Here is a 24915-nt window from a genome sequence, read left to right on the forward strand (position 1 = left end):
CCTGCTACATTTCCAATACACAGGTGTTAGTGCGCATAGAAAGGTAGCAAAGTTTAAAACACCTTCACAATGTAATGTGCCTGTCTCTGACAGAAGTTTTGATAATGCAATAAAGGCCTAAGAAATATAAAATACTTATAGATCTGAGCTAGTATTTTCTAGGCAAGATTTTGTTTGCTGTTTCACACTTACTGGTCAGTTATTAGTGCTCTCTCTCATTGGAAGAAAAAAGAAGACCATCAAAAATTAAATTCTACCTCTGTGTCAAGAAATCCAGTTGTACTCAGTGGTCTTTTTTCTTCCAGCACTACTGTAGCAGAATTTATAGCCCAATCTTTTACTAAATCTTTCTGGTTCTCGTTGATAACAGGCCTATTATAATCCTGGCTGTCATCCACTCCAAATACCTGAAAATGAAACAAACCATTACATACATTAACCCAATACCATCCTGATACAATGTTCAATGTTAATGGATGGATGGTGGCATGCTAGATAGTGAGTTTAAATAATTTTTGCTGTATTATACTTATCTGTCACCTTGGTGAAATCTACAAATTAAATAGAAGAAATATCTACAGCAATTAAAAAAAGAGCAGAAGTCTGTCAACACTGTGAAAATTCAAGGAACTGCTAGTTGGAATGGTCAGACATGAAAAAATGACACTTTGATGAAAGAAACAAAAGGTAAGGCCAAAATCATTACAAAAACCATTTTACAGTCCATTTCCCAATTAAGGAAAAAACCAATTACTGGAACCATCAAATTTTCAGATTTTTGCAATTATCTTGTGAAAACAAGAAATACAAATGCTTACATCTGCTACTAACATGCTTCTTGAATTACTTCTCTAATACAAACAAAATTTCAGTTTTCCATTTGTCAGGGACTTAGCAGATGTTAGAAGTCCACCAGGTCTCACAAACCATGTAGCCTCATCTCATTCAAGATGTGACTTGCTAAAGTTCTTCTACTACACTGTTTCCTACTGATACTTGCATTAATCCCTTCCGCTTGCTATAGAATAATTTTCCCATGAAATTTAAAACCATAGAGAAAAATACTAGAAGAATGTTATTATCAAGGCAATTTAGTAACAAGGACTCAAGCAGGAGAGCCAGCATATTGTCTGTCAAATTAAGGAATATGAACTGCTTTCAGAATTGATGTATACCTCAAAGCTATTTTAGAGAATATTTTATATCTTCAAAACATATAATATATAAAATGTATAAATTTCTGCCCAAGAAATGATAAATTCACTACTGCTAAGTACTTGGACATAAAAAAAATTACAGAATAAAGATGGAAAAACCCCACACGTTAGAATCGGCTGCTAAAAAGAAACTGTAACATCAAAAATTGTTTTGTCTTAGAGAAAGACAAAGAAAAGCAAAGAAGGAAATGACCTTCACAGATGTTATCATCCTGTAAGAAAAAATTACTAGTGCAAAAGAGAAAAAGATATACAGAATTATTTTCTCCCTAAAACTGTAATTCAGTTTTGCACAGTAAAGCTAGAGGACTGGTTTATTAAAATTCTGAACAAGGTTAGTGTATTTAAAATGGATTCACCACTAGATGGCCACAAACCATAATGTTTTTTAGTGTCTGAGAAGCAGATGAACGAGAGAGAAAAAAAAAGCACCCTGTCATTCAACTCGTGCTTATGCTCTTCTAAATGTCCAGAAAGATGTTGCTATAGCATTCATACATTTACAACTGAGGAAGCTTTTTCAAATGTGTTGATTTGTATTTTGTTCTCGTGCAAAAAGCCTGCTTTCTGCAATTCTGAAATTCAGGCAATGCTCCTCAATTTTCAATTAACACATAAATCATGTCTAGATACACCTATGGACCAGTTTCTTAAGAGTATTTAATAAATATTTCCTTTCTTTAAAAAGGTGTGATATAATATGTTTTCTCTTTAATGATACACTTTTGATTTGTTCAGTTGTAGCAATTTTCGAAGATATCATCCACTGCCTTCTTTCTTTGACTATATCGCTATTCTGCGGTCACTTTTTTCCTTGTTTAATGTAGTTCCATTGATTACAGAGTTTTACACACTCTTTTAAATGAAGGAAATTCTGATTTTATCGCATAAGCACCTGAAGGAAAATATGAATTCAACATTTCCACATCTAATCAGGACTACAGCAGTAAATTGCTGTCTGTAAATTGCTTCATATTCATTTATCATGTCAAATTTCCTTACTTGAACCACAAACTGCAGCACCTAAGGTTTCTTTCTAGAACTGAAGTCCTATTTAAGCCAATTTTGTTATTCTTCTTCTATTACTGAAATAACTACAAAACCAAATCTGAATATTGCCTATTTTTTTCTGTGAAAGGTAATATGGGTAGCAGTAAGACCCAAGTAATAGATTTACCTTCTAATACTACTCCTAATGCTCCCACCCTGAATATATAGTGGGGATATCATAGGCCAGAAAAGATAAGCAAAATATTTGGGGACACTATTATTAGAAAGACAGGGAAAGCCTCTTCTTCAATACGTGTATAGTATTGCACTACAGATTCATTCTACATCTAGGAGCACTGGTATGTGCATACGTCTGCCCTGTCGAAGTTCCATTGCAACACTACTGTAAAGCTCCTCTTCTCAGCAAGAAAGAAGAGATTCACACAAGTGTGATCTAGCCCAAAGACTAAATTTCAGAACTGTGATATATAAAAACCCTTTGAAAACAATGCCATTAATACATAATTAAGACTTTGAATATGAAAACGATGCAAAAGATAAACCAACTCATGTTTAATATTTGACAAAATTTAGAACATCACTTACAGACCTGTACCACATCTGCAGAAAATCAATACTATCAGAATTTCAGGATTAACCAATCCACTTGCACTGTTCACCGAATAATGAGAATATACCCTCAAAAGAAACAGCCATGGAATAACCTGAAGGTTTCTGCTGGGAAGTGTTTCTCCACCGTTTAGAAAAATGCAATTTGTACTTTACGGGTTGCTATGATAAGGTATGTGTGCAAACAGTGGGCTGTTGTGATTGAAGCCTGAATGGATAGAGACCTGTATCTTCCTACAAAGACTGAATGACATTCTTCAAGGCTTCCAATTCTTCAGACGTTTCTGTTCTTTAAATATCTTCATGATGTCAAAGTCATTTAAGGGAAATCTAGGAGGTAACTTAACCAAACCAAAAAAATCCTCAGGAAATGCTGATGACACCCATCGCTGCATCTCTTACCTATTTATTCAAAAAGACTGAAGTTTTTTTCTGTAAAGCTTGTATTTGTCAGAAGCAGCAGCTACAGCTTTAAACAGAAGCAACTACCATCTGTATTTTGATTAAATGTGTTTTGGGGAAGAAAAAGATGAAGCCACATTCCAAGATACAGGTTTGGACACGGCGAGTTGCTTGAAAAATGAGAAGAATGCCTTTTTGTTTTATTTTTGATAAAGGAGGTAAAGGGAGTCTATGCATTAATTTACGACTTCAAGAACTTTCCTAATCATCTCAAATCACACGTATCCAGCACACAGCTCTCAATGAAAAAAGAAGTTTCCTAAATCTTTTACACTTTTTTGTATCACTGTAAACAATAAGGACTTTCACAAAAGGATGATCTTGCATTTTTGGAGAGAGTCTGGGGGATGGGGAGTAATATGTTTATTTTTTAACTTAGGTAGCTGTATGTACCATGAAGAAAACAATTCCTAGAAATATTTTAAAAAAAAAAAAACAACAGATATCAATGCTGTTTTTTAAAGAGATGTCATTTAAAAATGAAAATACCAGAGAAAGATATTTCCAAGCTAACAGCTTCCTATAAGCAATCATTCTGGAAAGTTTTCTGCCCTGCTCTGTCCTATTATTGTTTATTTTCATGAAATTATGTTTTAGCAGAAAGACTAGATTATTTCATCCTGAATGCTTCAAGTTTCATAAAGTTACAAAACAAAAAACCAGGATAATCTTCACAGAATCCCTGATATCTGACTGATGCAGAAAAATCTAGGCACTGTACCAATCTGCGCCGTTACATGGGGCTCCTGCAGGGTCTCTGCCACACGGCTGTAGTGGTGGAACTGTCAGAAGCATTGTATGAACTGTGGTGGTGGTGTTTAAAAATAACTTCATTGTTATGAAGCATGAAACAATTTCCACTGCAAATCAGGACATTTTGAATGGCAAGGGAACAACAACTGCATGCATCTTCCAATACATGAGAGGCATTGTCTAACTGGAGGGAGCTCAGCAGGGGCCACCAAGATGGTCAAGGCTGGAGCACCTTCCCTGTGGGGAGAGTCTGGGGAAGCTGGGCTTGATCAGTTTGGAGAAGGGAAGGCTTTAGGGGTGCCTAACAGCAGCCCCCAGTACCTATGGGGAGCGTATCAAGATGACAGCCAGGCTTTTCACAGTGGTGCATGGCAGGAGAACAAGGGATAACTCGCCTAGGTTGAAACAAGAGAGGTTCAGACAGGATATAAAGAAAAGCTTTTTCACTCCGAGGATAGCCAAGCAAGGTTGCCTAGTCTCTGTCCTTGTAGGGTGTGAAGACCCAAATGGATAAAGTCCTGGGCAATCTGTCTGACCTCAAAGCTGACCCTGCTTTGCGCAGGGGGCTGAACTAGAGACCTCCTTTCCAGCTTACATGATTCTATGATCCTTAATAACAGTGATCCTAGATAATAACAACTTAGCATCTCAGGTCAGCCTTCTAGCTCAAAGAAGCAGTCTTGAGAAGGCCCAAAGGGAAATCCAATAATTTCTCAATGCAGAATTGCCAACACTATGGCTGACATATAATGAAGTCTCCTAAATCAGCAGGGGAAAAGGGAGTTCATGAAACATACTTTTCAATTTCAAAGCAATGAACGGTAAGCTCTCCAAAGATCCCCCTGTGATACTCCATTTACATCCTGTGGTTCCATCAGAAAAACAAAGGGACAAAACAGCAGGCTAAAAATACAGCAAGTCCCAAAGCATCATGCTGTTTTACTTGCTGGAATGCAAACTCAGCCTGAAAAGTACAGAGGCGAAGTACAAAATAACTGATGGCAAAACAATTGCACCTTCATGTAGATATTAATAAATTCCATCACTTTATGTCTGCGGCAGTTTTTCCAATATTGTAAATGCGAATATAACCTTACCTATGTAAACCAGTAATTCTTAAAATTCTTTATCCAATAACAAACAAGAATTAACAAAATCTATGTAACACAATACAAGCAAGATGCAATCATTGCAAGAAGTAGTGGCGTATTTTTGGAGACAGCATGAGTTACAGGACCAAGCCTGAGCACGTGCCTTGTCCTCTTCCACAAGGGCTAATTTTATGGAAAGCAGAGTAATCTGTTTTGGCAGGCCATACCCGTTTCCCTGTGAAAACAGCTCATGACTCAGAACATACCTGCTTGTCACCATAGCTGAAACACAGCTTTAACATGAGCTAGCTTTAGTGATTGGGAATTGGTCTTGTTCACTCTCCTTTCCTCTCTCCCCTGCCCCCCAACAGATGAATTAATATCTTTTATAACACAGATGAACTATACTAGAGGTCAATATAATGATTTTAGGATTAGTTATCAAACGTGATGATTCTTGAAAACCACAGAAGCCATTTTTCTTTATTGATATATATATATATGAGACCTTCTAGAAATTGAAATAAAAACTGGTCAGAAAAACTAATGGCAACAGGAACCATTTTTTCTGAATCAAAAGGAAGAAAATGGGTTAGCTAAAAAAAAAAAAACACCTCACTTCATGTTTTCCTTGTGTGCTTTTTATAAACTTTAAAGTTCTTGAGTAAGAAAAAACTTTTTTGCAGTTGTATCTCATTTACATGCCTTTCACAGTTCCTGATGTTGGGACTTTATACTTACTTTTATTTAATTTCAGGACATTAATTTTAAACTATTTCATGGTTTATGAATATCACACTGCAGTTCTACAGTATTATAATTACTCAGTACTTACTGTCCACAGATCTAGTTCCTCATCCAAATCATTACTGAAGATACAGATATAAATGGAAAACAAAGGCCTCATTTGAGACTCCTAATAGATATGTTCACTCAGTTTTACAGCAAATTATGTATATTATAACAGGGATTCTATTGTTCCGCATACATACTTACTACACAAAGCATTAGAAAGCACTTCTAAGAGCACTAACACAAACTAAGAGCATAGATTTTATTCAAAATACAAATCTGAAGAATTCTATCTAGTTTTAAAATTTTGAGTTTCTAAAGTTTCCCCAATAGTCTTATCGCTGTAGTCTTAACATAAAGGATATGCCGAAATTACTAATAATATTATTAAGATTAACAGAAAACCAACCAATAAATAACAAGGATTCCAGTTGCAATTCAGAGAGCTAGAACTAGGAACCTATCCATTAATGATGGTATTTGTAAACTAAAAGTATTTGAATAATTCTCCTTCTATTCTTTCAGATCCTAACAAGAGTTACAGCCACAATGTGGAGACGTATTTGAAAAGGATGATGATTTAAATGCTATTAATTTCAGTGCAAGCAATCTGTATACAAGGAGCAGAACAAAACCCAAAGACAAAAAATATGTAAAAGGGAATTCAAAGATGAACGGTTAAAAAAAGCAAACTAAATCAAAGCGGAGCACAGGTAAAAGACAAGGGGCTGTACTACACAGTGCATTAAAGATCATGGCAAAAGGACCATGGCAAAGTAAAACAAGGAGCAAGTAATTAAATTTGGAATAAGGTATTTGGCATTGTAAAGTGATGGGCACGTAAATTATAATAGCAATTGTTTCATAACTTTTTAGGGGAAAGGAAGATGATGAGTGTATTTGATAATAGTAGATTTCAGAAACTGAGCTGTGAACTGTTACAAGTCAGACCAGCAAGGAAAAAAAAAAATAGGGGGAAAAAAAAAAAGAGGGAAGAGACATGAATTTGGAAACACAAACAGGATTTGGACACAGTTTGGATGTACTAAGCAAGATAAACCACACTCAGAGGATGCTTGATTGATGGGAAGATAGGATTCCAGGGAGCAGGGAAATGGAAGAGGCTTCAGATCCATATTGCAGATCATCTTGGCAATGATGCGCTTAGTGTTCAGACTGAGGTCCTCATAATTTTTCCAAAGAAGGTAGTCCAGACATTCATAATATACAGTAAACTGGTTGTTAAAAGTCAGAGTTACTGATCAGACAGAAAAGACAAAAGGCAAACATTTTCTTCTCACCTTTGAGAAAATGTGATGAGCCACAGTACAATGCCTAAGCTCACTTTGTGTTTAGCTACTACATGAACTGCGTTAAACAAGTTGCTTCTGAGAAGTCCGATTTTAATAATTTTTGCTTGTTCTTGGCAGTTATCCTAGCCATCCCAGGCGAACAGACTGTGTTCTGTGGAGGGCATATCTCATGAATAGCCATGAATTTTCACAGAAGTTGTTTATGTCATTTTAACTATATATTGAAGATATAGAATCAGATGTATTGAAGATATAGAATCAGATACAAGACACTCTGGTATAAAAAAAGCTACATAAGTGAATGAAAAGGATCAATGTGCCAAGTCTAATAACTTCATCTTACCAGACACCGGTTACATATTTAGATGCATACATATTTTGTACCTGTTTGCTATAGTGAAGAATTAATTCTCTTTAGAATTCCAAATTCAAAAGGAAACAGTAAGTTTAGAGACTGTAAGACTCCTCCCCTCCCCTCAGAAGAAAAAAGATTACAAACATCCTCTGAACTCTTGACAAAATTTATACGCTCAGATGATTTGATAGGCTTCAACTGTTCTACTGCTTTTTCAGCATTGTATTCATAAAATATGGCCATTCTGCAACCAAGACACTCTGTGGGGCTAAAAGGCATTCTTTCTAGAAGAAATTGCTGAAGCAATGGTAAAACCAATTAAACCCAGAGGGTGTGAAAAGACAGAAGATCTGAAAGTCATTTTCTGAAAAGAGATATATCTGTCTTGGTTCCTTAAACAGTCATTGAAACATGCTAAGATTTTTTTTTTCTCTCCTAACTTACTCCCTGCCCATTAATTCTTTTCAGGTAGTTTGTCATTTATAATACTACAAAAATTTGCCAAGAGGAGTTCCATAACGTGTATGTTACCTTCGTAACAAGAAGAGTTATAATAACATGTACGTGAAGTATTACAATGAAAAACATTTCCCCCTCCTCACTCCACTTGCACTCTAAATGTAAGTTTTTGGATGAACACGGTTTTATTAAAAGAGTTCAGAACATACATTTTCCAATAAACCTTGCAGATCTTAAAAAAATGTTTTGATTTGGTATATGGCTCCATGGTTTAAAATCAATCCCTGCTATGCATTGCACACTATTTACAAATGATGGAAAACTACAGAATTAGTCTATACTCACAGAACTAGACTGATATATACAAATGTAATAATGTAATAAATACCTACTTATGATTTTGTCACTCTTACTTTAAAAATATTTAGCATAACATTAATCTTAAACTTGTCAGTCCACAATTCTTCATTTAGCAGTTATTTTATGCTTAATACAACGTTTCATGCTATCTGCAAGATTATTGATAAAACTTTAACGTTTGCAACAGAGAAGACAAGATCTGGTAAACAACCTTTATAAACACTTAAAGCAACAACAATAAAAAAAATCATTCAAAAGTACACAGTCTTTGAGGAACACATTAGCCAGTAATATAATATGGTATGAACAGACATACCCTGGGAGCAAAAAGAGTAAGGAGATTCCATTATATTATAATCGCCTTTCAGGATAGATTCCCATTCATACACATACTCAAAAAAAAAAAAAAGTCAAACGAAACTGAGCTATAAGTATCATCGTGAGTAGGAAGATGTAGAAAATGAAAACCGAAAACCTGGTATCTATATGAACAGCAACACACCTCTCCCTCCAAAATTATTAGTTATTCCAAATTTTTAAAGAGGAGAAAAGAATCTCTCTCAAGATTGTGTCAATAGAATAATATTTTATGTACACTCTTTGCATAATACATAATCAAGTAAAATTAAAGATGATAGCATGTACATTAAAAACAAGGTCATTATTATTATGGCCTGTCTATCTACAGAAACGAAGACTTTAAAACAGCATCCTTTTCCAATTTAAAATGAATTGGAATCTGATCTAAAATATAAGCTTTGCACTGAAAACAAAATCATTAAATGATCACAAATGTTCTTTTTGAAGATGGCAGAAGGATGGACTGAGGTTTGATTTTGGTACTTTTTTTCAAGTTTTACTTCTGGTTGGGAATCAGTATGTTGAATTTGAGATCTAAAATTACTTTGCTAGTGGAAAAAAATCTATTATTTATCAGGAAATTTAAAGGAATATAACATAATTGAAGAAAACAATTTTGGGACCAAAGAAAACTTTATCTAAGCCCAATGTTTCCATATGCATATGAGCTGCTATAACATTCTAGATTCCCTGGTTAGCTAGGCTGTTGAGAACTGAAACACACATACAGCCTCTATTCTGTTCCTTCCGTTCCCACAGATATTGTAGCAGAGTTAAACTCTTCTGTGTAAGTTCTACAAAGTACTTCCATTCAGAAATACCCTGAAATGAAATTGGCTGAAGAAGAAAAAGGACCCCCCCAAAGAAAACCCCCGAGGTGCTTGCAAAAAACTCATCGAGTTGCTTTTTATTTATTGCAATAGCCTCAAAGTATTTAATATTCCAAACACATCCAGAATTATTTGCACATTCATTTATTAAAATTTATTACTGGTAGTAGTTTGCTTTATTGAAAAAGGAAACTCATTAGTCTGATAATTTGCAGTCTTTTTATATCAACAAAAAGGAAGATGAACTGCAGAAACATAATTTTTACTTCCTTCACCCACTGACAGACTTACCTTTTCTGTGGCCTAGGAAGATTTTTTTAACCTGATTTGACTGCTGAGAACAACTTCCGTCTAATAGAACAAATTTAATTATTTAAAAAATAATAAAAACATAAATAATAAGTAAAAATAAAAAAAATAGTAAGTAAAACAGATAAAGAATTTATAACATAGTGCAAAATAGAGACCAATTGTTAAGTGTTAACAGAAGAAAGAATTGAACCTATCTAAAGGGCAGAACGGCTAGATGTAAAGGAAAAACAAATCCTAGAACTGTGCCCCATTTACTCGTGTATGTGTTAAAAGTAACACTGAAAACATATTCTAAATCCAATCAAGATCCTGAATTTGTTTTATTTTGTACTTAGCTGTTAGCTGCAACAGTAAGAGGAGTATTCTGCTAGAAAGAGTTGTGGCTTTCTGAAGCTATCTGAGTAGAGAATATTGTATGCCTGGTACATTCGAGGTGATCTTTGTAGTATGTAAGAGCAGCTGTTCTTCTTTACACATTAATGAAATTGCTCTCAATGGTAATTTTAAAAAGAGCTCTACAAGTATAAAAAGAGAGCCAGCATCTATTATTCAATCATAACTTTCTTTCATGTTATTAATGTATTTATTTTCTAAACCTGTTTGCCTACTAACTAATTTATACTTCTCTATGAATTTAAGTGACATTTGAACACCTGGATGCAGAAATGTCATTGGCTAATGAAAGGACTTTTAGGAAGCAAAGTTTATTGCTATTTTTCAAGTGTTCTCTATTTATAAAGAACATTAAGACACAACCATATAATTATACTGTAGAGAACAAGTGAAAAGAACACAGGAGTTTGTGAGAAACAGCACTGACCTTGCTTAGAATTTATATTTTGTAAACTAAAGGTGACACAGGACCCTATGGAAACCCATGACAGAATAAAAATGCAAGTAAACTAGTGACGGAAGAGGGAAATGTACGACACATTTCCATACCGGTAATACTGGCAGTATTCCCTCAGTCTCTATATATCAAAAAAACAACACAATTTGAAAGAAATAGTAGTAATGTCAAGTTACTAAAAAATAAAGTGAGTCAGAAGTCCCAGAATATGTGTTTCGGAGAAAATTTCAATACTACAAGATGGAGTTTGTGAGCATGGGTTTGTGTTACTTGCGAAAAGCACAGCTGGATCCTACGTAAGCAGAAATATTGTGGAGATAGCATTCTCACCAGTTGACTAAGGAAAGAAGGCAGTTACAGTGAGTAACAGCTGAAGATTGCAACTGTTTGCAAATTATAACCACTATCTCTACCATGGGAACTCTGACAAATTTTTCCTTTCAGAAATACCATGAAATGAAATTCACCTAGGCAAAAACAAACAAAACCAGCCCTAAGCCGTGCTCATTTTCCTTCTATGATAGTTTCATGTTTTGATATTTGTCCTGGACATGTGTATGTATTGTATTTTAAAATAGAAACAACAATCTTTTTATGATGACTGCTGCTCTGTCTCTGCCTAATAAGATAGCCAGGATGTCTCCTAGCCTCTAAAAAATTTGATGGTTTTAATTTTTTTTACTTATTATTTAATTTTTAAAATTTATTTTTTTAGTTATTCTCCAAGATGTTTGTTTTGTTCTAAGAGACATGACACACCAATTCTAAAAATAAGTAACCTGTTCAAAGCTGGTTACAAGGCAGTGATATTTACTTCCTCTGACAATATCTTTAAGATTTATGAATAAAATTCAAATAACAGCACAGAAGAAATAATTATTACTATTCCTGAAATACTAAGTAATTACATAAGTTCCTATCATGGTTGATCTAAGCATAGAAGATTTTAAAATACAATCAATCCAAATGATTACCTGACATACAAGTGAAACTGGAACAATCTCTGGAGGACTCCAGGCGTGTACAGGTCTCGCATCTTTTTTTTTATGTTTACAACTGAAAACTATCTGCTTACTATTTTTATGATGTACTTTATTTTTTCACCCTAAAATAAAATCTTTTTTTTTTTTAAATCTTGCAAATTTGCAAACAATTTAACAGATTTCTCTTTTCCTATTCAGTTCAGTGTCTGTGGGCATTTACTTAAATTGATTTTATTCCAGAGACCTTGCCTGTCAGATCTTGATATCTTGTCTGATTTTAATTTCATTGGCTCAGCAAATTATCTAGGTGTTGAAAGTTGTGTAAGACACAAGCCTCAATGTTTTTGGAATCTATCATTTTATGTAAGCGACAGACATTCACTCCGAGACAGTCATCACTGCAGATAAATGACTACACCTCTCTCTTAGGGAAAAGTATCTCACTAAAAATCTTTTCTCTGTTACTTAGAAAATGTCTTCCTCTTTCCTTCTGATTATTTTTGCATCTTTCTCACATTCTCTTTTCAAAAGCCATGCTTTAAAATGGTCAAGAAAAAAAAAAAAAGAGTATGTTGTTTGTTATTCTACTCCTTTTCTGCTGTAGAGATAATACTTTTTTCTTACAGACTGAAAGAGTAGTAGAAGAAGAAACAGATCCCTAGCAATCTAAATGAAATCAAGATGCTGAATAAGCAGGACAGCATCCTTTTTGGATTTTTAAAATCATTTAACATAAGTGTATCTATTTCCTAGAATCTTTAGTAAAAGGCTGCATTAAGCAAAATGGTGCTTTTGAAGGAAACAATATAGCTCAACATTAAGGTCTTCCCCCCCCCCCCCTTTTTTTTTAATTATATAGATAGATTTTTTTTCCATTTTTCTGAGAATTTTAACTTTGACTTCCTGCACGCCTCTCTTGGATTCTTGACTCAAAGAAGCATTATTAATCATGCCTTGATTTTTGACAAGTTAATGCCACTCTTGCATTTGTGGTTTGCTCTTACATTCCTTTTCAGAGAAAAGAATAGACTCTGCCTACAGGAGTAAGGCTAAGGCTAAGGTTTCCCAAGTCACACTAAAAGTAATCTTTGGATACTTTGGTCGTTCTCACCCTTTCTTCCAGTAAAAGGTAAAAAATACCCAAACCCAGAAGTATTTTATTCCATAGGAAATCCTTCAGGTAAACCAGACACGGATCTTTGCACCATTCTAATGTAAATTGTTACTGACAAGACTGCATTATTTGTGCAAATGTTTTAGAAAGTTATCCTTGTTATTTGTAGTACATTTTCACCCCAATCCTAGCAAATGCAACTCTTGAATTTCAGTTCATCTTTTGACCCATTCTTAAATGGGACTCAATTAGGCAGACATTGTAACTGCTGAGAAAAAGGGCTGACTTGCCAGCAAAGAAAGAGGTTATACTGGAATTATTCATAAAATATATACCAATAATTCTCCTAAATCCTCAATAAAGCAGCACAGCAGTCAAGAGGCTAATAAAAGTCCTTGTCTTATTCCTCACTTACCCACCTTCAGCAAAGTAACAGAATCCACAGCATTAGCAATTTAAAACAGGAGGGAAGCAAAGCTGAGCTCAGCTGGAGGAAGAAATTTTGGCTTCCATTTGGTTTTGATTTTCTTCACTGGGTGTTTTTCTGCACTTCATAAAAATAGTATCATACTTCTTTCATATTACCGATCAAATATCGTGCAGCAGGACTCTTTGAACTGGGTGTAAAATATAGTGTTCATAACACTTCAATACAGATACTAAGTGAAAAGATACAGAAGACCTCAAAGAAAAAACGTCTCTGCTTTACTTCCTAGTATATCTTTAATTTCTAGTGGTGACCCTTTTTATGTTAGCAGTAAGGGGTATTTATGATATCCAGAATGTTTTTATACAACACTAAGAATATTAACCAATACTTTACTACCATCCCTAATGCTTATATTCACCTCCTGTCCCTAATGCTTACAATCACCTCCTGTTCCTGAATCTCTCCTGTAACAGGAGAGATTTGTTTAAAAAAAAACCCTGACTGCGGATATCCTGGACAGATATTAAAGACCACAAATAATTTCAAAACTTATTAAACATTAGACAGTATTATCATTCTTATAAAGTACATAAATTGTCTATTTCCAAATGTTAATATTTTTTCTGGTTTCCAAATAAACTCTGTTGCATAACTATACTTAGCAAAAACAGAACTTACACATTTTCTGATGCAATTTAATTGAAGATTTATAACTTAAGAGTTAAATGTAGATATTTGTAGTCGCTAAGTCAAAGCAATGACGTTCTTTAATATTCACTTGCTTTTTTGGAATACTTTTAGTTCTCAGAAGTTATTTGAATACTGACTCAAAGAAGTCAAAAGTCTCCTTTTCTGAATCCGTAAGAGGCAAAACCATTATCTTTATGATTTTATTGAAGGCAATTCTCTTTATTTTAATCCCCCCCGCCCAATGCTCCATAAGCACCTTTTATAAAATAAAACCATCTGTAATAAAATTTCCCATTTCCCCACTATGTCAGCATTTTTCTACAAAATCAAAACAGTAAAGCTAGCTTGTCTTTCAAAAAATATTTTTCAATGTTTAGCCAAAATTCATTCTAAATGTATTAATGTATTTGTTCAGCTCTGAAAAAGTTTTAGACATACAAAATCAATCCTCAGATAATTCTGTAACAAGTAAGCAATGAATTTCCTGTTAAATTGGCCAAAAAATTGCCTAGATTTTGATGTCAGCATTCTACCACAATGGATTGTTTAGGAAAACACAACAATAACAGAAAAAAAATCCTCTTCAAGACTCAGTTAAGCCAAATGATTAAACGTAACTTCTCCTACCCATATCTTCCTGTTGAATCCAAAAAAGGAGTTATTTGCAGTTATATGACTTGCATTGTTATTTATATTGTTATATATATTGTTACCAAGAACCAAAAGTTACTTGGTCATCATAAGATTCCTAAGCCTAATGAAGCATATACCTATATTCAAACTAGGAAAATGACATTGCTATCATATAAACATTTTTGGAAAATGAAACCATTCTTATACTTACTCTTTATAATGGATGCTGAAATTTAAGTTACTGTTACTGAATATACTTTTTTATAAGTACAGAAAACGTTTACAATCTATTTCTCTATGATAACCTGGATGGAACCAATTTATATTGGAAAACTACAGAGACTTAGGATTTTAAGAAAAGGTGAGTATTTCCACAGGGACATTATAAATTCAAATCTAACAACTCTCATAAAAATACCAGTTAATTGAATTCTGTTGCCTAGTATTTTTACAGTACTTAAATCTTTTGAAAACGTATAAAAACTAACTAAACGAACAGCAGTATCAAGTAGGAATAATTTTTAGCCAAATGCCTGCTGCTGCTTTTATTACATTCCGTATTTCATCATTACAGCCTGGCTTAAAAACTGGTATTATTGTAGCAGCTTTAATAAGTAGAATTGAAGTGGTAGACTGTTGCCCACACATCACATACCACTTTAACATCAGTATACCTTTTAGGTTTCTCACCTTGTCAATCATTTTACGGGCTTCCATTTCTTCAGAATTGGGATTTTCCAACTCAATAGTGTAAGTACCTTTGTCACTCTGGTCATCCTCATTGTCCTTTTCAGTAGCAGCAGAAATATGTTGGCTTTTCAACTTTTTGTCCGTCTCCTGGTTCTGACTAGGCCTATGGCCAAGGCTTCCTGAACTCCTTAACAATGCAGCTTGTAAGACAGGTAATGCAGCAGAGGGTTCTTCTGATTTTTGTTTTAAAAGTTTTGCATGAACACCATGTACTGCTCTGTGATGCGATGAGCCAGCTTGCACAGATGAAGGGACTGCTTTCTCTCCTGACGTAGGTTTCGCTCTTTCAGCTCGCGCATGAGGCGTTGGAGATGAAGATTCTGGGCACAGAGCTCCTACATTCTGAGAAAAAGAGTAAGAACGTCTCTTTCGAGGATGGTCTTCATCAAAAAATTCAATCATAAAGGCCGTCTGACTCAAACCAGCTGGCTCTTGCTGCTTTTCTGTGGAATGGACTTTCTGGTTTGACTTTTTCAGCTCTGTATGATGATGCCTTAAGTGTTCTTCAAGTGCTGCCCGCTTACTGTAATGCCGGTGTGCACCAGCATTTTCTGAATCACTTTGTGTACCATCATCATGCTTATTCCCTACAAGCAAAGCAAAAGAATATATAGCACAATGAAACAAAAAACCCCCAACAAACCAACCCAATACATACAAAAGAAACTGGCAAACTAAGAAAGAAAGAATTTCAAATTGGTTTTCTGTTTAGACTTCAACAGTTTTCAGTACCTGGCTCTGCAAATTTTGTACAGCTCCTGGTAATGCATTCAACTCGAAACAATGAAACACATTATAAGCTGATCAGTAACAGCAGTGCATTTGAATTCTCCAAATTTCATTGAATTTCACCAAAATTCTCATCTGTGAATACTTATCAGTGACTTACAAAAGCCAGTATTTTCCCAGCTATACTACAGTATGTTTCCCAATTATATTAATTTTGTTACACAGCCAGTTGATTACAAATGACTAGTGAAACATTCTAGGCAGGGTTAAGAAGAAAAAGAAAACCCTACAACAGTCCTTCTGGCAGCTGAAAATACCCATTTAGAGCCACAGTTCATATTGTTGGATTCCTCACGCATTTACAACAGTTTATCTTGAGGAATGTCTACTGAAAATTGGAATGAATTCTTTATTACTCTTTCCAAGAAGTAAAATGAGTTTTTTCATCATTCACTCCCCTCCACATCTGATGTATGCATGTAAAATGGTTGTTAATTACTCATTCCACAAACTACTTTGAGATCTATGAATAAGGAATACGTATTTAATAAATCATATATATGCATATAAATATACTTTGTAACGACATCTGAAAATGCATGGAAGGCTGGATACTCATACACAGTAAATCCCATTTGACTCAGAGCAACTTCACGTACAATGAAAGTGTATACACTTTTAAGTTTTAGCTCAGTTCCTGGGAAGGAAGTTTTACCTTCTTTGAACTCTTTTGGATCAAGTCTTACTTGAACGTACAATTTATTTTTTTTTACTCTCAAGAGGATAGTTTTTTAAGGTTTTCTCACTTACATAGTTAGGATAAGCAGCTACTATTCACTTAAATAGTAATCACATATTGGGAAACCTCACTTATCAGACTAATAGCACTGAATACACAGCTGAAATCCTAACTTATATTCCTGTTTGCTACTTATTTGTACAGTGACTAAGAAAATTATGTGATGGTTCACATCCTTCCAAATAATAACAATAAATATCAACACCACAGTGAAAGTCATATAACATAAATTTAGCACTTCAGTACAGGATATTATAAGAAAAAGCTGAGGATGAAAAACAAAAAGAATTTTTTTTTTTAAATCAAACTTTCAAAGTGGCTAGCTACATTCTCTACCTTTCTGATTTGAAAAAGTACAAGTAGTGAGTGAGAATACAAACAGATCACAGAAGATTACAAAATTCAGATATTTATTATGGCCATATGCACCCCATAACTTACACCTCTTTCAGATGAAAATTTATCAAACTTTGAGGAGTTTCTACCAGGAAAAGGCTAAAGCCTTGTAAACAAAGCCCTTCCTATTTATCAAAGTGACATGGCTAATATTTTAAAGAATATTCATGAACATAACACAGTATCATGAAGACCAAAGAATACTCTGTGATATACTCTAGAAGAAATACTATGCTATTATCTTAATGCTAGCACATTGACACAATTCTGCTTTCAAAATTTTATTTTTTAGCTTAATTTGGAAGAGTCAGCCTTAAAAAGCAGACTTTTGATCAGTAAGACAAAGCACATTGTACCCAGTCCCAGCTGGTTTAAGAACTAGACATGATAATGTTGCAGAATGAAGAAAAATGGGAATTGCAGAGTTAACCTGCTGATATTAAAAACTGAAAATAATAGAGACTTGAAAAAGTTCTTCAGAAGTTTTCATTCTGAAAGTCTGAATGTCACTGGAATCTTCATCTGAACACCAAAACTACTTCTTCTCTATTCTGCTAAGTGGCATCCAAAAGAGTGCACTTTTCACACCTAACATTTGATTTAATTTTATTTCAAGTGTCACTGTCTGCAGTACATGAACATGTATAATCACCTGGAACTCCATTCAACAGCAGCATTCTAACAAATACAATATTCTGCAAGATAAGTATAAAAATTGAAGCTCTTGGTCTATTTCTGATTCCTGACTCAAACTTGACTCCATCATATATGATTGATTTAAGCAGAATAATTATATTCTTTACCATAAATGACTTTCTTAGAGCACATGAATATTCACAGAACATATGCTATTGGAAGAGTTGCTAAAAACATAAAAACATAAAAAACAAAAAAGCTTTGATTCTAAAAAGCAATTCAGCTTTTTAAAGTAATGCATGGGAAAAAGTGAAATATATAAAATTTAATGAAGGTTCGGGTTTTTTCCCTTTCAAGATCAATGTTTTAAATACCTGATGTTTTCAGCTGTACTAGAATATCTCCAATTAGTATACTCATTGTAAGATGATTCAGGATTTGGTTTTCTAACCTCTTCTTAAGAATTAATACTGCAATAAAATTCCCAGCACAGATCCTTGTGCGCATGTGGAGTATCTGTGATTTCAACTGAACTCCGCAAGGGCTCAGGGATCCACTCACTGGATGCTGGTGAGGAATCGTTGCTTTCAGAAATAAGCATATCTGGAATTGTTCACTTTACCTTTCAGTCTCTTCAAGTACACCGGAACGTCACTCTTAATACTTTTGGAATCCTCCTCTGTTGGTTCCCATATCATTCTAGGAGGATTGTTCTGTGCTAGCCAATCTGCTACTTTGCTCTCTGCGGCCATCATCACCGATTGAAGCCCAGGCAGGTCCTGACCACTGGAGGAAGAAGGCTTTTTTGACTTGTGACGCTGTTCCGATGTGAATTTTGTCACGTGATCTTTGATTGTTACTTTTCCTGGAGTGTTGTCATCAAATTCAATGGTAAAGGAAGCATGCCCTGCACCTGCTGCATGGGAGCTTTGGGTGTCTTTTGTTGGAATTTCATGAATACTGCTCTCCGCTACCTGTGAAGGTTGCTGGAATTCTTTTGTAGGGATTTCAAAATAACTTGGCTCCCTACAGAAAGGATAAAGTTCTTCACTTGCAGCTGCAGATTGCTCCTCACCTTGCTTGGCATCTGTGCTGCATCCTATTAAGAAAAATAAAAAATAGATTTCACAATACTTGGGAACTTCAGGTTCTTCAAGAAGTTTCCGAACTCCTGTAAAGCACATTTGAGTAATTTCTGGAATCAACAGTAAGATTGTGGAGAAGATTGAGCTACGTAGTTGTGGAAAATAATTCCAGAAGTACATATTAGAAGTATTACTGAAAAGACTGCACAAGCTTTGGCTGTAAGGAGTGTGAAGTGGCAAAAAGCTCACTTAGAATTTGTCAAAGGAAATTTGCATTCCAAAAATTTTTAGATGTCGTAAAGGTCAGATGAGTTATTACCACATGGAAAACAAGTAAATCACATTAGAGAAATAGTTGAGATGATCATTATTGCAATTCCAATCTATCGGAAAAACATCAAATCAAGGTGCCCCCATAACAAGTGCTGGTGATATGGCTTTCATTTCCTGCAGTGGACAGCTGGTATCATTTTGTTTGGTAAAATTCTTTGGAAAAACAATTCACACATTAATGCAAGATAAACATTAATGCTGGCTTGAAAAGTTTAATGCTGATAAGCATTGGAAGTGTTTTGGAATTCAAACACTTTATGTTTCTACAAAAGATAAAACCAAAGAATCGAGCTAAATCCTACTGTCATCTGGTCTTATCTTCCTTGTTTCCAGAATTTGTAGATGAATAGAAAAAGTAACAATAGCTGGAAGCATGCAGACTGTTACCAAACCATGCTCTAACTGGGTAAAGAAAGCAGAATGTGGAAAAACCACAGGGTAGTAATTGAAAGTCCCACTGTATAGCCTGAACGAAGATTAAAGCTTCTTGTGGTTGCAGCAAAGCTACCAATGTGCCTTTAAGAAAACAAACCTTGTGGTTGCATTTCGTGAACTAGTAAGCTAGCCAAAATATCTGGTGGAGATGCGTTATAAGCAACAGATGCTTGAGATGTTAGCAGCAATGGCAAGTTACATTCCAGCAAAAGAATTCTGAATAGTTTCTACATGATTTATCATGAACCACATTAAGATGTTTAAGAAATAATTTTAAGTTGCCAAGTAAAGGAATAAGAATGCAATTAATAGATTTCTGGGGCTAAAAATAGCCACACTAGCTGAGACAGTTAACATTTGTGTATGAAACTATTACGCAATAAGGTAGCAATAGAAATATTTATACTACAGCCAGGAGCTTAAGGGGTAAAGGATGCAGGATGGCATAATGTGCCTAAGCTGTTCTTCACAAACACATGCTTCTTGTGAAGATTTAGGAAAAGGTTAAAAATTAAACAGGATGGTAATTTGATACAGAGAAAGAGAACTAATTAAGGGACAGCATAATAGCTGGAAAAGTTAAAAAAAGAATGATGTTATGGAGTGATAACAAAAACAGTACACATTCTTTATTATTGCCATGCTTGGATACCAACAGGGTAAAATAACCCTGATGCAGGTATCACAGCTGTTTTAATTTATTTTATCTAAAAGTAGCTGTTGCAAACACAAAAGATGTTCAGAATTCAGACAGTTTTTATATTGTGCTGTTGCATTCCAAGAATACCCTAGCTAATGCTTTTCACTGCACTGTCAGCTACCTCATCTCTGTGGGGTAGCTTTTAGGCACTACAACCGCAACTCACTACTCCCCCTCCCTGGGAAATGGAATGCCTTTTTAGTCCCCTTCCTGAAAACACTTATGCCAGCAGACAAACAATATAGAATGAATCTATTTTACCGATGCAAAGGTCATTAAAAAAGCTTCTATGTTTAGACAGAAAATGTGCAGAAATAAACAAAAGTCACACTTTGCAGCTACTAAATTTTAGGTAAACTACCATCACTCTCTGTTTGTTTCATCCAGCTAACAAGCTGGAATGGATCAAGCTCTAGTAGGATCAAATCTAGAACCAGGATCCTTACAGTATGCAACACTGTCATTGAACAGGAGAGTAATCCACCAGGGAGCCAGTTCATATGTAGCTTATTTTTTTCCCTATGCTTCTATTTAGAGCTTCAAGCCTACAATTTCATGCAATTCCTATAACCAATAATTAAGCAAGATACAGTGCTCCTTCAAAAGATAACTGGCTAATACAGTATGTTTTGAGAAAGATTTCTACTTTGGGGCCAGGTAAGAGCAATCTAATGGCCACGCAATAAATAATATTTTTCAGTAAATATGAAATAACTGGTTCATCGCCATCTTTTGAAAATTATAAGATTGTAGCCAAACTGCATTAGGTGTATGGTAGGCTTAGGATGAGGGGTTCTATACACTGGCTTGTCAGCACTGATGGATAACTTCATAAAAAAATTTTCCCTGTGAAACTTGCTTGCACCAAATTTAACATTTGAAATCAACTGTTTATACTATAATGATATGCACAGTATTTGATTCTAATATTTTTGATTAAACAGATGCTATAATATTGTTTGAATCTAAATTATGAGAGAGTGAGTTTAATAAAAAGAAGTGAGAAACTGAACTGTAACTAAAATGTAAATTTTTCTAAACTACAAAAATTCTTAGAAATTATATAATGAAAAAAATCTGAAGTACAAGTTAATTTTAATTACTTTAAAATCCTATTTTCAGTCTGAAGTACTTGCATTTTTAGAGAGTTAAATACATCAGAACTGATTAGAATAGGAATTGAAAACCATGAGGAAACAAAAAATTAATATAGATCCTGATCTGAACCACCCTTTGGAATTTTTCACCCAAATTCTAAATGCAAGTCCTTACAGCTTTCTAAATATTACAAAGACCGATCTATAAATTAGCCTTACCTTTGAAATCCTATTATAAAAAGTAATCTGCCAAGATGAAGGAAATTATCTATCAGACTAAACACAGATAGTTTTAAGAGAAAACCCTCAAGCAAATACTGAAGATAGTGGTCATCACAGCTCTATAACTTTTAAACAAAACAAGCATAGTATCTATACAGCAAAAAAGGCAATTGTGTGGAATTGAAAGTGTGTTTTGGGAAAACGAGGAGACGGACGGGTTGTGCACTGCAATCTCTTCAGGAACTGAAGAGATTTCTGAACTGGCAAGAAAGGAAAGGGGCAGAAAAAGAACCAGGTTATCTGTAAAAAAGGAGCTCTCATTCTACAAAGGTCTGGAGTTACAAGAGACAAATGTGCAACAGTTTCTACAAGGCAAGAAAGGAAGCACTAATTGCAGCTGCTACACAGGTGTAGTGAGACTATTAATGGAATAATGAGTCTAGGCAAGGCTAAGGGGGAAACTATGTAGTATTTGGGAAATCATCAGCTTAACCAAATGGAGATTCAGGGATATTTTTTACTAGAATAATCTGAGAGATGATCACCAGAAAAGCAACATTCACTTTGTGACATTAGCAGAATTGATTACACTTTCTAGGACTTTTTGGTTTTTTAAGTTTTATTTCTTAATCTGTTGCACACACAACTAGTCAGAATCTTAAAATTTTACTTGCCAGACTGGACAAGAAATGTCATACTTGTTCTGTGCTATTCAACACAATCTATCAGATAGGCAAGAAATTACCTGTGTATATGAATATATTATCATCTGCAAAGACAGGATGAAACCTCAGAAAACATTTTGCAGAGTCTTCAGATTTTTTAGTAGTGTTCTTTTTTTTCTGCCTTAAAGATACAATTTTAAAAATAAATCTTGTAAAAGAAAATTATCTGGAATTTAAAAAGCACTTATTGAAAAAATGTCTGTAAACCTGGAGCAAAATATTTACTTGCAGAAGGTGTAAGCAGCAGCCAAAATACCATATTTACACAATACCCCAAAATATTTTTTATGTTAACTTTATATTTGGTACTGTGCAATGGTATGTTCAACAAAAAGAAGCTGAAGTTAGCACTTTCAAATGCGTAACAGAATTTCTTTTTTCCTCTCTCCTTCTCTCCATATTACTACTTTTTATTTCCCACTTACCTTTTCTGTTCTTTTTTTGGCTTATGGCTGAAGCATATTTTTCATTTGTTATTTAAAGACAAGATTGTGAAAAATACGTGTGATGATTCATGTAGTATTAAGTAAGATCTTAATCTTTTAATGTTGTCATAACCTGTCTTACAAAGTAATATCAAAATTGCTCTCTCTAAATAAAAACATAAAATAGCAGTGTATAGAAATCCCACCTCTCATAATAAATCATTTAATTGCATGCTTTAAAGGAATTAGAGTGAAAAAAGTGCAAAACTAATCTTACTTAAATATACTGCTGTGATGACTCTAAAAAGTCCTATGAGCTCCCCAGGATATACCATATAGATTCGCTGCTACAGCTTTGCAAAGCAAGTCTTACATGTGCAGCACTTGCATGTATTCCAGGCCAAAACTCAGCAAAATTCTAGAACAAACTTCTAGGAACTTTAATGTTAATACTAGTGATTAAACATGTGTGGAATCTCCTACACATACCGATTACACTGGAATTTCTAAAATAACAGTCAGCCTGCTTTACCTTAAAATGACACTGTTTCTTAAATGTAAGGAACATTTAATCTGACATATTGTTATGCAATGCTAGAAAGAATTAAAAAATACTTCAAGCTAAATGGAAAAAATTACTTCAGATTCTTAAAAATTTAGTTCTATGCTTTCTTAGATTTCTGGAAAAGGCATTAATGATGTAAAATTCCACATATACTACTGAGATCAGCAGAGAATGTAGTTTTTGCTTCTCCAGTAAGTGAGGGTGTAACACATGGCAATAATAACAACTACATACCTGGTAAACTTGCCAATAACATATAAGTTTAACAGCTGCAGCATAAATAAAGTCACACCATAGGTGTATATGCAACTGTTCATTTTAATACGGACTAGTAGATCATTAAATTAGAGCAACATGCATGTCTGAAAAAAGCAGAAAGGTTTTTTTCTGTTTAAAGTTTTCCAGGATGTTCTGCTCTGTTTGCAAACAATTTCCATTAATGAGTTTCTGTTGTGACAGAAAGACAGTAACATTGAAATAATCTTATTAACTTGAGACTGTAAAGACTAATTGTCTATAGTTGGCTTAACAGAAACAAATCTCCCATTTCAATCTCCTCATTAAACCTTGCCCCATCTGTTGTAATTCATGCCTTCTTTTCTATTCAGTGAATAATCATGTACCAAATCACTAAAGCATGAAGCAGATTCTTCATAGGATTAATTTGTTAAAATTGTATCAGGCTTTATCGATTTGAATTACTGAACAAAAAGTTTGAGAACTTACATACATGAATTCACCTGTAATGTACTTACTTTTAGGCAGTTTATATTAAGAAGCATGTTCCAAATTAGTGTTTTAAATACTTAATACAATTTAGCCCATGAAAGAACAACTAACAGCATCAATCTTAAACGTTTTTTATCAAATTAAAGTTCAACTTTTTTAAAAAAAATCCAAACATGACAGTCTTGTGAAGTTTCCAATTTCTTTTCATTAAAGTGTTTCTTTATATTGATTTCCAATCATTATTTCATCTATGTTATAAAACCTAAGTGCATGAAGAAAATACATACTAACTTGTTGAAAATTAACTTAATGTTTTCATGCAATGTAATAGAGGCCCAAAGAGGCCCAAAAAGCTAATGTCTTTATTTTATAATTGTATGAAAACATTCAGGATATTTTTTTGCACACTTTACACAGACATAGTTAGTTTTCTGAGATTGAGGGAACGTGTCCATAGAGGCAAATGCCAACTCTTATCTGGTCTGTCTTCTCAGGCTCTCTACCAACACTACTAAGAAACATCTACAACAGTCAAAAACCAGACTAGTAAAACATACAACTAATGTCTACTCAGAGATTAAGTGATCAAGATAAATAAATCACTTGTCTATACATGGGATTTTAGTTCCACATCCTCCCAAATTAAATTGTTTTGCAAAAAATGT

At 34.2% G+C, this 24915-nt stretch overlaps 1 protein-coding gene across 1 annotated transcript in view; it reads right to left on the bottom strand.

Moving 5' to 3' along the window:
• CEP170 (centrosomal protein 170) overlaps nt 1-24915 on the bottom strand; it is a 105094-nt gene that overhangs the window by 39815 nt on the left and 40364 nt on the right. Inside the window, exons 8-10 of the mRNA XM_075146544.1 lie at nt 18557-19033; nt 15315-15961; nt 258-407 (exon numbers count right to left, since the gene is read on the bottom strand). Coding sequence (XP_075002645.1) covers nt 258-407; nt 15315-15961; nt 18557-19033 — 1274 coding nt within the window. The remainder of the gene's footprint in view (nt 1-257; nt 408-15314; nt 15962-18556; nt 19034-24915) is intronic.

The sequence above is a fragment of the Calonectris borealis genome, chromosome 3 (genome assembly GCF_964195595.1).
Source record: "Calonectris borealis chromosome 3, bCalBor7.hap1.2, whole genome shotgun sequence".
NCBI classification, from domain to species: domain Eukaryota; kingdom Metazoa; phylum Chordata; class Aves; order Procellariiformes; family Procellariidae; genus Calonectris; species Calonectris borealis.